This window comes from Rhineura floridana, chromosome 11, assembly GCF_030035675.1.
Source record: "Rhineura floridana isolate rRhiFlo1 chromosome 11, rRhiFlo1.hap2, whole genome shotgun sequence".
Classification (NCBI taxonomy): Eukaryota; Metazoa; Chordata; class Lepidosauria; order Squamata; family Rhineuridae; genus Rhineura; species Rhineura floridana.
The window spans coordinates 23,531,597-23,543,868 of record NC_084490.1 but is presented as its reverse complement, the minus strand read 5'-3'; the positions used below and the strand labels follow the sequence as shown (position 1 = coordinate 23,543,868).

At 47.9% G+C, this 12,272-nt stretch overlaps 1 protein-coding gene across 2 annotated transcripts in view; it reads right to left on the bottom strand.

Annotated features, from left to right (window-relative positions):
• Positions 1 to 12,272, bottom strand: part of KREMEN2 (kringle containing transmembrane protein 2) — a 37,266-nt gene that overhangs the window by 10,146 nt on the left and 14,848 nt on the right. For both annotated transcript variants that reach the window (XM_061588442.1, XM_061588443.1), the window contains exons 2-5: positions 9,989 to 10,255; positions 8,936 to 9,060; positions 6,600 to 6,753; positions 480 to 812 (exon numbers count right to left, since the gene is read on the bottom strand). In XM_061588442.1, coding sequence (XP_061444426.1) covers positions 480 to 812; positions 6,600 to 6,753; positions 8,936 to 9,060; positions 9,989 to 10,255 — 879 coding nt within the window. The remainder of the gene's footprint in view (positions 1 to 479; positions 813 to 6,599; positions 6,754 to 8,935; positions 9,061 to 9,988; positions 10,256 to 12,272) is intronic.

The following is a 12,272-nucleotide window of genomic DNA, read 5'->3' as shown; positions in this document are numbered from 1 at the left end:
GGCTTCCCAACGGCTGTCAAAAGAAATCTTCCCCATTCCCAGGGCCTCAGTTCAGAGGGACAGTCCTCTTCCACCCTCCTCCCCTCGCAGGTGTGGAACCAACAGCTTCTAATTAGAGATTCCGACGCTCCAAGCCCCAGGAAACAGTTGGCAGGCGGTGGGGTGAGCCTGGGAGTTCAAAGACAGCCTCGCTCAGTGCACACACCACCATAATCTCACGGTCCTCAGCAGCCCTTTAGGGACAAAGGCATTTTGCAGGGGTTGTTATTTTGGCCGAGGCGCTGGCCCCATCCACCTTGCTGTTGTTGCCCTCCAGACTCCTTCAGGAGGCGGCTTCCTTTTCAGATCCCAGAGAGCCCATCTCCGTGGAGGATCAGAGCAGTGTTGCTCAACACAGGTGGAACAGGTTTAGCCCGCCAACTCTACCCCAGAGGCAGCTGCATTGCAGTGTCAGGGGGAAGGCCTCAGACCGTGCATACCTCTGTACAAGATGGCAAAGCCCTGGGCTTGCAGAAGCTGATCCGACTGGAAGGAAAGGAGCAGGAAATTGGTGGGGAGCAGCAGGGAAAGCCCTGGCCTCCGGCGCCCATCAAACTGAGCCAGCAATAAGTTGTTGTGTCCATCCCGCAGCTCCAGGCGGTCATTGGGGTCGTGCATGTCAAAGATCCGGAAAGTGAGCTCCACGGACTCGCAGCCCAGGGGGCGCAGGGCCCAGGTGCAGTTGCTGTCAGCCTCATAGTCATCTGGGAACTGTGGAGAGTAAATCACTCCAGAGAGTTCACTGAAGTTTCCTTGACAGGCACCCATGGATACTGTGGGGTGGAAAGAAGGGCGGGGAAGGATCAGAATGAGATTGGAATCGATGTTAGGGCTGCAACATTTAGACCATTTGGCTCGTCAATTGAAAAACATCTTCACTGACAAAAAGTGCCCCTTAATAATCAGATCTTTTTTAAAAAAATGCATGTTTTTAATCACAAGCCCTTATAAAAATGGCAGATGGCAAGTGCCATCTTAGAAGAGGCATTTCATCTAAAAGCATGTCTGCTGTGACATCAGTGTGCACCATTGCTAAACAGAGGAAGTATGCTTCTTTCTTTAGAATGATTCCTCCCCCCCCCCGGTCTGCAGCTTTATGGAGCTTTAATTGGTCAATTAATCAAATACAATGTCTTTGATTGGGTGACACATCCCCTAGCAAATATAACACTTTAGAGTCCATAGTCTGTGAGTTCAAATCCCCGCTCATGTCTCCTGGGCGTCAAAGGGCCAGCTAAAGATCACCCCCACAGTGAGTGGCTCAAGGGTTACGTGCCCTGCCACCTGTGCAGCCGTGGGCAAGCTGCATAGTCCCCAAGGAGCCCAGTTGCCCCCCAGCTGGAAGTTGCGGACAAGGAAGGGGCTGGCTTGTGCAGCTATGGCAAGCTGAGCAGGCCCTAGCCAGCTGGGGAGGACTAGCCTCAGAGGGAGGCAATGGTAAACCCCCTCTGAATACCATTTACCATGAAAACCCTATTCATAGGGTCGCCATAAGTCGTGATCGACTTGAAGGCAGTCCACGCCATGCCAGACCAGTGTTTAAAGCCCTAGAACAGCCTTTCTCAACCTTTGGGTCCCCAGATGTTGCTGGACTACAGTTCCCATAATTCCTGCCCATTGGCCATGATGCTGGGCAGATGGGAGTTGTAGTCCAGCAAGATCCAAGGCTAGGAAAGTCTGTGGGCCTAGAACACACACATTGTATATAATGCATTTATTTATTTATTTATTATTTTATATTTATTTATTAATTAGACTTATATACCGCCCGACTAGCAATAGCTCTCTGGGCGGTGAACATCAGAAAAATACAATAAAATTACACAATCTAATAGAACAAAGTATATAAAAACTGTACAATCTAAAATCAGATACAGCAGTTTAAAATTAAGTCGACTTAAATTAAAATGCCTCAGAGAAGAGGAAGGTTTTAACTTGGCGCCAAAAAGATGATAATGTCAGCGCCAAGCGCACCTCCTCAGGGAGACTATTCCATAGTTCGGGGACCACCACTGAGAAGGCCCTAGATCTTGTCACCACTCTCCGGGCCTCCCTATGGGTCGGGACACAGAGGAGGGCCTTCGTAGTAGACCGTAGTGTATGGGCCGGTGCATATCGGGAGAGGCGTTCCGACAGGTATCGTGGTCCCGCGCTGTATAAGGCTTTATAGGTTAGTACCAACACTTTGAATCTGGCCCGGAAGCATATTGGAAGCAATTATGTGTGGTAGGGATGCCAGTGGCCACCCAGTAAGCCAGTAGGACTGCAGATGAGAAGGGAAGGCTAAGACGGACTGACTTTGACGAGCTCAGTTTTGAACTGGAGACTTTCAGCATTGCAACAAGGAAGATGAGGAGAGTGAAACACCCATGAGAGCTACCATGGGGTCATTGTTACTTACCAAAAACCAGCACCACATACAGGAGCTGCTGCTTCCTCCCCTCTGTCAGCAGCCCCTCCCAGTGGCATCCCCCTGCACTTCAGTCAGCTCTGATTTAACTTTGTCTAGATGGCGAACCCCATCCAAACACGCAACCCACTTGGGGGGGTCAGGAGGGTGGCCACTCGAAATGCAGTTCTGCATAGCAGGGCGCTTGTGCAAAACAGCTCTCCATACGGCTACAGTGGTTTTGAGCACATTAGCACAGCCCAGTTTGCGAAGGTGTGGCTGACATTCCCCAAAAGCCACTTCACCCAAATGATTGACCACACAGTTGTGGAGTCAGCTGCCAGCCCTGTGGCAGGCAGGCTACAAGTGAGAGTTGGGCCTATGGAGAAAAATGAGTTTGATTTTAAAAGTGTAGCTTCTAAAACTAAATTCCCCATCCAGATGAGAAGATCATCGGCTTTTGCACAGAGTACGATGGCTAACAGATTTGGGACCAGGCTTGCAGAAGTGTATAAAATGATGCACAGAGTGGTGAACGTGGATAGAGAGAAGTTGTTCTCCCTCTCTCATAGTAGTAGAACCCCTGGGGTCATCCAGTGAAGCTGAGTGGTGGGAGATTCAGGACAGGGAAAAGGAAGTTCTTCACACACACCACACAGTTAAACTATGGAATTCACTGCCACGAGAGGCAGGGATGGCCACCAGCTTGGACAGCTTGAAAAGAGGGTTAGATGAATTCATGGAAGAGAAGGCCATCAATGGCTACTACTTGGGATGCCTGTGCACTACCTTCAGTACTGGAGGAAATATGCCTCTGAGTACCATTTGCTTGGGAACATCAGCGGGGAGAGCGCTGTTGGGGTCATGACCTACTCATGGGCTTCCCACAAGCCTCTGGATAGCCACTATGAGAAACAAGATGTTGGACTAGACAGACCTTTGGTCTGATGCAGCTGGGCTCTTCTTATGTTCTTAGCAGGATTGGGCTTCAGGCTGCTCAGTTTTGGGACCCAGGGAGCTGGCTGGCAGCCCACATAGCCCAGAACCAGGCATGTGGTCCTAAAGCAAGCAGATGTCAAGGTCCAGAGCTGCAAACAAGAATCGGAGGGACCAGAGGAAGGTGTGCGGCCACAGTGAGGCAAGTGTCAAGATGATCCCAGTAAGCAAGAGAAAGATCAGGAAGACCAGATTGAAGCATGGGCATAGTGAGAGCCAGGCAGGGGTCAGGATCTGAGGCAGCCACAGAGATGGGTGGCAACTGGTTCTGAGTGAGAAGCAAGCTTTGAAGTAAGGCTTTATAGGGCCTGATGGGTTGCAATTGGTCCTTGGGGTCGGCTGACTAGATGCTCAGGCATTGCACACTGGTATTACCACCTAGGTGGCACCTTTGAAGCCCAGAGTTCAGTCATAGGAACATGTTGTTGTTATTATGTGCCTTCAAGTCGATTACAACTTATGGCGACCCTATGAATCTGTGACCTCCATCAACCATCTCTTGTTTGGCCTTCCTCTTTTTCTACTCCCTTCTGTTTTTCCCAGCATTATTGTCTTTTAGGAAGCTGCTTGGTATTGCATCAGACCATTGGTTGACTTAGCTAAGTACTTTCTACACTGACTGGCAGAGGCTCTCTGAGTTTTCAGACAGAGGAAATAACTGGACCTGGGACCTTCTGGATGCAAAGCAGATGCTCTATCGCTGTTCTATATCCCCTCCCTGGTCTACCAAGTTCATAGTAGGAACAGAGTGCAGGTAATACAGGAGGTGATACAGGAGTTAAGGCAGAAGCTTAAGACACTCAACACACTCCTCACAACTGGGTAATAATACATAATATAGTAATTACCAAACTGTCTGCCAGAGTATGTTGGAGCACTGCAAGAAAGCTGTTACTGAGCTATGAGAAACCAGTGACATTCATTTGCGGGGCCAAAGCATCCACTCGACAGGGGATGCTGCCTACTGCATCTCTGCATAATTTACCGATCTAGCCTTCCCTCCTTCCAATTAGCCTCCACTAAAGGATGCTAATGTTACTGCAGATTGATGCTAGGTGAGACTGGATTGTTCAGCCATCCTGATGCAGTAGACCGGCCCACCCGCAGAGGAAGCTCTCTGCTGCATCTCTGGGTAATTCACTGCTCTGATCTTACCTCTTCCAATCAGCTTTGGCTGAGGACCAGCCATCTTTCATCTCTAATGCAGAGACACTGTGAAATAACCTGCCATCAAAGAAAATCATCCTGCCCAGAACAATGAATCACTCAGAGACACAGCAGATGAACTCCTTAATGACTGAGGCTTAAATCAGATGCACTTTAAAAGAAAAAAAAACTTTTCAGGTATAAGAATGAAGTGCACTCCTGTTTTAATTTGGGGAAAAAAGTGTACCTGCATTATTAGAAATTAGGGTGATACACACATACACATACATGTATACATATTAAGCAAGGCTGCTTTGGGGAGGAAGGGCACGACATAAATTTAATAAATAATAATAATGTATTATATATCTTTAAAAAGTGGTGCAGTATAATAGTGCAAGATACCCAAGTCAAAATCCTCACTCATTTACAGAGTGACCCTGGGTAACCTTAGACTGTTCATGATCCCTTAGCCTAGCTTACTTCACAAGTTCATTGTGAAGATAAAGGAACAGTGAGGTTTAAAAGTATAATAAATTAAATAAAAAGAAACCATTTATTATCACTTTTCTGAGAGGGCACATGGGACGACCCAAGTGTACAATACAATTATAGTATATTATAGCATTCTATAATAACGCTATTCCATATACGTTAAGGACAGCCTGATTCCTTATATTCCAGCCCAATCACCGAAATCTTAAGGATGGTCATTGTTAATGGTCCCATCGCTTGAATGTTATAGTTAGATTTTAACGTAATTTAGGTATCAGAGGGCTCTTTTAAATATTCCTGAGAATATGTGTGGCACCCTACATATCAAATCTTGTTCTTCTTGTTGTTAAAAACAATTTTTTAAAAAATTGAAAACTCGGCTGCTAAGCTTACACGCCACACTTCTGACATCCCCCAGGAATCAATATTGGGGAAAGAAAACTCGAGCGTGTCTGAAAAACAGGAAAAAAAAAATCTCAAAAACCAAGTTTCCCTTTTCTAAACCAAAATACGCAAAAGCTCTTCCATGAACCAGTCTTCCTATTTCTAATCAGGATACTCTCTTACCCACTCCTAAATGTTTAGCACCCTTGTTGTGACAAAAGGTGTGCATACAGGCACCAACAAGCAGATCCTATCCCTACCTCTGCCACATAACTAGGGGCTATCAATCACCTCATGTTGTGGCAGCAGATTCCTTAAGATGCAGCGCAATCCAATGCATGTCTAGTCTGGACTGCCTTCAGGTCGATTCCGACTTACGGCGACCCTATGAATAGGGTGGTCATGGTAAGCGGTATTCAGAGGTGGTTTACTATTGCCTTCCTCTGAGGCTGAGAGGCAGTGACTGGCCCAAGGTCACCCAGTGAGCTTCATGGCTGTGTGGGGATTTGAACCCTGGTCTCCCAGGTTGTAGCCCAACACTTTAACCACTATGCCACACTGGCTCTCATGTCTAGTCTACATAGAAGTAAGTCCTACTGAATTCAAATGGATTTGCTCCCTAGTCAGTGTGTACAGGAATGCAGCCTTAATTATATGCTGTGTGAAGATGTACTTTTTTTTTAACCTGTCCTAAACACAAACTCCACATTCTGGAATTATGGGAGAAAGAGAAAAAAAATTCTCCCTACTTCTGTGCACGTACCTATATCATGTGTACATGAGGGGAGAGAGACTCTTTTGCCATCAGGGGAAGCTGCTTCCACCTGCCTTGCCCCACCCTCCAGCCTTCAAATGCAGCTTCTTTAGGAGGACTTTCTGGTCTTTGGGTTGGGCTGTGTGGGTTGGGGGATAGCTTCTACTTTGTTGTTTAGTTTTATTGCTTGTTTTTTGATGTTTATATACTTTTATGTTTGATGTTTATATGCCTTTATTTTGTACGTCGCTCAGAGTGGCTGGGTTTCTAGCCAGATGGGTGACTAATAAACTGAATTAAAAAAAATAAAAAAAAATATGACATGCATATACATCTTTATTGAAGATTTTTAAAAAAATAAGATCCAAGATGGTGCTTTGACGTCCTTACACTTACCATTGTATATACCAATCCGGCCATCTCCCCCACACAACTCGCTGGACTTGCCAAAGCAGACTTGGTCACATTCCACGCCACTCACTGGCTGGCTCCGCCGGACATCTACTTCATGACCACAGAAACAGGCATAACCAGCCTCTACCCCAGCAAACTTCAAAAAAGAAAGAGAAAAGTGGTTAAGAAAATGTGTGTGTGTCGGGTTAGATCTATTCCTATAACCAGGCTCGGTGCCATTGGGCGGCCAGGTTGGGCACTGGCCGAGGGCCCCTGCAGTTGACAGGGGGCCCTGCTGCTGGGGCTGGGTGGGTGTAGCTCCTGCTCCACAATCCACATTAGCATTGGGATGCTGGCACGGATCCCAGAGCTCGAGCCACCTTCCCAGGCAACACCCCCACTGATGTGGGCTGGCCACACCACTTCCCGCATTGCTGCATCAGTGTGTGCATACTTGCCATCACCCAAGATGGTGGCAGGGGCACCAACACGCCCCCATCGCCATCTTGGATGATGGTAGGTGCATGTGTGAAGTATACTAACATACTGATGCAGCCAGGCCTATTTAAGGCAGCGGTAGTAGTGCCACCACATCACCACATTCAAGGGCCTGCTGGAGTCTGGTGCCGGCCCTCCCTGTAACATGACTTTCCAAGACATTTGTTCATTAACAGTGCAATCCTGTGCATGCATTTTCAGAGTAATCCCCATTGGGTTCGATGGGACTTACTAGGGATTGTATTCAACTAACATTTGCCCAGAGTAGAACCACTGACAATAATGAACCTTAGCTAGTCATGTCCATTAACTTCAACAGGTCTACTCTGAGTAGGATTAGCATTAAATACCACCCCAAGGATGCAACCTGGGACCTTCTGCATGCAAGGCAGATGCTCTAGCACTGAGCTACGATCCTTTCTTCATTGTCCGCAAGAAGCTGGGGGCAGGTTTACTGGCCAATCATCTTTTGCACGCGTTGGCCAGAAGCAGCAGGACCTGGGTTTATTTCTTGTTGAACCAACTGGGTAGAATAGTACCTGCAGATATTTAGATACATTTTCATAAACAAAAGGACTAGAGATTAGCTTTTTTAAAAAAGACAGATGAAAATCAGGGAAAGAACCCAACATTTCCTTGAGGGCCCTGGGCTACATGTGATTCCTGTGAGAATGACTAAATGGTGGATACTATAATTAGGGGATGAACCAAACATTTCCTCTGGTACAAAACGACAATGCATGTAATGATCAGAAAATGCAACATCCCCAGAACAGAAGCATAACCACAAGGGCAGAAGTCCAAACTGAACACAATAAATGGGTAACAACTGTGCATTTGTTGTGCTAATAAAAACGGATAGCCTGGAACAGCAAGACAAGAGCACCTTGCTCAGAGCTCAGGATTAGGCTGATGGGCTGGAAACTCATAAGGGGTATGGTGTGCTTGATGGTCCCTGCTCTCATCCATTGGCGAAGATACAGTAGGGTGCAAGGCCAATCATATAAAGGGGCAGCAGTCTCCAGACCCAAGATCAGTGAAGACATATGCATAAACTGTGTGTGCAGGGCAGTGAAGAAAGAAGAAATTAATGGGTCCCTTAGCAATTTATTGTGCTTCCACTGGGAGATCCACCACACCCAATTCAATTTGGAGTTTGGATGTGTGTGCCTTGAATTATATAACTTATGGAAGAACAGATGCTTCAGGCAGGATAGGGACGAAAGGCTGTGGCCTCTAGAGTTGTCCATCCATTTTAATGGGTCTACTCTGAGTGTGACTTAGTTGAATACAATTCACAGTTGCTACATCATGTCCCTTCAGGCCTGGCCATAAGCCTGAATATATCTTTAGGCACAGGGAGCCAAGTGACAGGGCTGGCACCAGAGGGTGGCCAGGTTGGGCCCTGGCTGAGGGCCCCTGGCACCAGAGGGGCCCCTGAAAGACCCCTCCTTAGGGTGGGTAGAGCTCCCATTCCGCAATCAGCAGCAGCATCGGCTCCCGACCCTGCCACAGATTGCAGAGAGGGAGTTCCCAGGCACCCCCCTACAACTGTGCAGGCCTGTAACGCCTGCCCCACATACCTCTCCCATCGGGGTGAGTGCTGGCCGCGCTGCGTGCATGCGTGCCATCAACCAAGATGGCGGTGGAGGCATCAGCCCCTTAGGGAAGCCTTGGCCACCATCTTGGTTGATGGCAGGCATGCGCAAGCAGTGCAGCCAGCATTTACTGCAGCAGGAGAGGTAGGTGTGGGAGGGCTCTGTGGGCCTAGGGCAGGCTGGTGCCCAAGGGCCCAGTCATGCCTGGAGCCAGCCCTGCCTAGTGACATGCCCATGACTAACCTTATAGCCCCGTTTACGGCAGAAGCTGAGGCAAACTTGTACTGTGAGCTTGGTGGAGGTGCCGCTGCTCCCACTCAGCGCTGGAGGGGTCCCAGAATCCAAGAAGCAACCAACATAACCAGGCACTGGAGTGAACAACAAAGGATTCCAGTTACATGGCTGCCCACACCCAAACCAGGCCCATTGTTTTGCATTGTTATACTTATTGTTCCCATGATATGTTGTAGGCCATTTGGGGCACAGTTTGTGGGAATGTGGCATACAAAATGAACAGGTCATGATGATGACGATTCAATACAAAACTGCAACAGCCTCAACACAAGTTGAGTGATGCAATTCAAGTCACTGAATGCATAAAAATAGTGGCTACAGCTCAAGGTTAACATGGAGAAAGCTTAACCACGAGTCATAGAATCGTAGAGTTGGAAGGGATCTCTGTGTCCATCGAGTCCAACCCCCTGTTCAATACAGGAATCCACCAAAAAGGATACCCGACAGGTGGCTGTCCAGCTGCCTCTTGAAGGCCTCCGGTGTTGGAGAGCCCGCCACCTCCCTAGATCATTGGTTCCATTGTCGTACCGCTCTGACAGTTAACTGCTCTAACAGTCGAGTCCTGGGTTGGACACCACACACTGAAGCCAAATCCTGGCTTAGCTCTGCACAGGGCAGCACTAAAAAGGATGGCGAGGAGCAAAGCAGCTGTGGGGTCCTCTTTGGGAACTTGCAAATCCACGTATCTCGCTAAGCCATAGTTTGGCTTACCATGTCGTATGAACTAGCTCAGTGGTTCCCAAACTTTTTTCCCCGCGGACTACTTGAAAATTTCTCATGGTCTTAATGACTTCTCTCCCTGTTGTAGCACCTGTAATGCGCTGTGCCAGATGCTGTATGGTTTTAAATGGCATTTTATTGCTTCTATTATTTCTTATATATTGTATTTTATCATATTACAGCTTGAATTCCGCAGAACATCTAGAGGGATGCTCGCTCTCGCTCTCGCGCTCTCTCTCACACACACACACATATGCTGTCCACCCAGTCACCTGTACTCACTGTGGCAGGTGGGGATATCGCAATACTTCCAGTAGATCCCTTCCTCATTCTCTGAGATGTAGCACCAAGGCTGCACGTCGCCATCTGGGTTCCGGCAATAGTTGTGACTGCCCAGCCCCCACTCGCCATTGGGATACTTGGCGGTGTTGTAGGCATGCTCTCGCGTCTGGTTCCAATAGAGGCAGGGTCGCCCAGCGCTCCCAGGTGAGGTCCTGTTCTGTGAGCCCCGGTAGTCAGCCCCATTCACCATAAAACATTCAGACAGTTCTGCAGACAATGAGAGAGGGAGAAAGAGGTGGGTCAGTGAGATCGATCTTCCTGTCGCACACTTCTCTTTGCCATCCCAGATGCCATTTCCACATACTTGCTGTTGATGCCATACACTGCCATTTCTATGTGTGTTTTTCCCCTCTGCAAGCAAGTGTGGTTTAAGTGCAGCAATTGCAACCTAAACATAAAGTCTTTAAAAGTGTAGAAATGAAGGTATGGTGGCCTGGCCACTCCGCTGGGTGGTGGAGGAGGAAGGGGGGAACTAGCAATGGTGGGAATGCAGACAATGGAATAGGTGGGATGAAAGTGTGGATGCAATAATGCAGGAGCGTTGGGGAAGCATCTCAGAACAACTGATACAAGTGGAATGATGTGTGGATGGTCCCAGGCCTGCGGAGTCAGAGTCGTGGAGTCGGAGTCGGTAGAAATGTTCCGACTCCGATTCCCACTCCGACTCCTTCATAAATGGCAAATGTATATTAACTAGTAATAACAAATTTACTGTAGTAAAATGGTGCACAAGGCATTCCATCACCACCACGTGAATCCAGAGCTTGGAAAAGTTACTTTTTGAACTACAACTCCCATCAGCCCCAGGGATTGGGCTTGTGGGAGTTGTAGTTCAAAAAAGTAACTTTTCCGAGCTCTGGATTCACGTGGTGGTGATGAAATGCCTTGTGCTACCATTTTACTACAGTAAATTTGTTATTACTAGGTAATATACATTTGCCATTTATGAAGGAGTCAGAGTCGGACAGTAGAAAAATAGAGGAGTCGGAGTCGAAGGCCTGGCGTACTGACTCCACAGCCCTGGATGGTCCAATACAAAGCCACTATTAAAGCGTCAAGGACAGGCTGCTGCATACACCTGCAATAAAACAGCAGTAAACAGCAGTCAGGATGGGCTCTAAGACTGCAGTCTTTAAAGTGCTTTTGAGCCTCTTTTTGCACACTGTTGGTACACACATACTTAAGACAGAAATGCTGTTTTAAATGCACTGGTATCAGGTTTCTGGACTGCTGGCCACACTGATAGATTTCCTCTCCCATTGTAACCTTCCTGTTTGTTTTGTGACACCTCTGAACAGATGCAATCTAACGGAAGTACATTTTAGTCTCCCACCCACCATCATCCCCCATAGACTTATACACGTTTGGGAATGGCCTTTCTCGCCTTTTAACCTGTCCTCCCTCGTAGGGAAGTGTCTCTTGGTTCACTGATGGAAACAGGCTGGTCTCACCAGGCAATTCCTCTTCCCCTTCCATGGCTGTTGTGGGGAGGAGACCGTGACAATTTCACCAGCTTTGAAAAAAGTAGCACACACCAATTGTATGGTGAACGCAATGAAGCGGAAAGCCTTCTGCACCACAAGGCTGCTATTTCTAGCCTCCAAAGGAAAAGATCTAGAAGATTTAAGACAGATGGGGAGGAGAGCACCTTCTTAGATTATCATTTTCATATCTGGCGGCAGAGAATTGCACAGGGGAACCATGTTCCTAGCAGGATGCGAAAAACCAGTTTCCTTGGGCCTAATGTTGGAGATGTTCTCATAAAGAGAACAACTCAGTGATCCAGTGCTCAAATGACCGGGGGGGGGGGGAGAGGGGGCTCCCAGCCACCTTTTATGACCCCCCCTTTGGGTACAGTTTTTAGAAAAGTCTAGGGGGATATAATGTAGATACAATTCAGGCGAGTCTGGGATAGTGGCTTCTGAATTTCATGCATGGCACCCCAGTGGTGCAGTTAGACTCCAGACTTGATGGTCTTATAAGGTGGGGAGGGGAGCTCTAGCGCAGATGGTAACATGCTTGTTCAAAATGTGGTCATAAGCCAGCCCTGCTGCACTGGGAGGCCCACCTGCTCATTCTGCTGAGTGGGGCCTGGAAGCCTGCCCTGATGGCACCCCTGGGCCATCCTACCTTCCCTCCCATATTTGAGCGCTGCTTTTGGTCGAGGGCAACCACAGGATTGGAGAAGACCAGCAGAGGGAATGGCTCTGATCTTCTCTTAGAG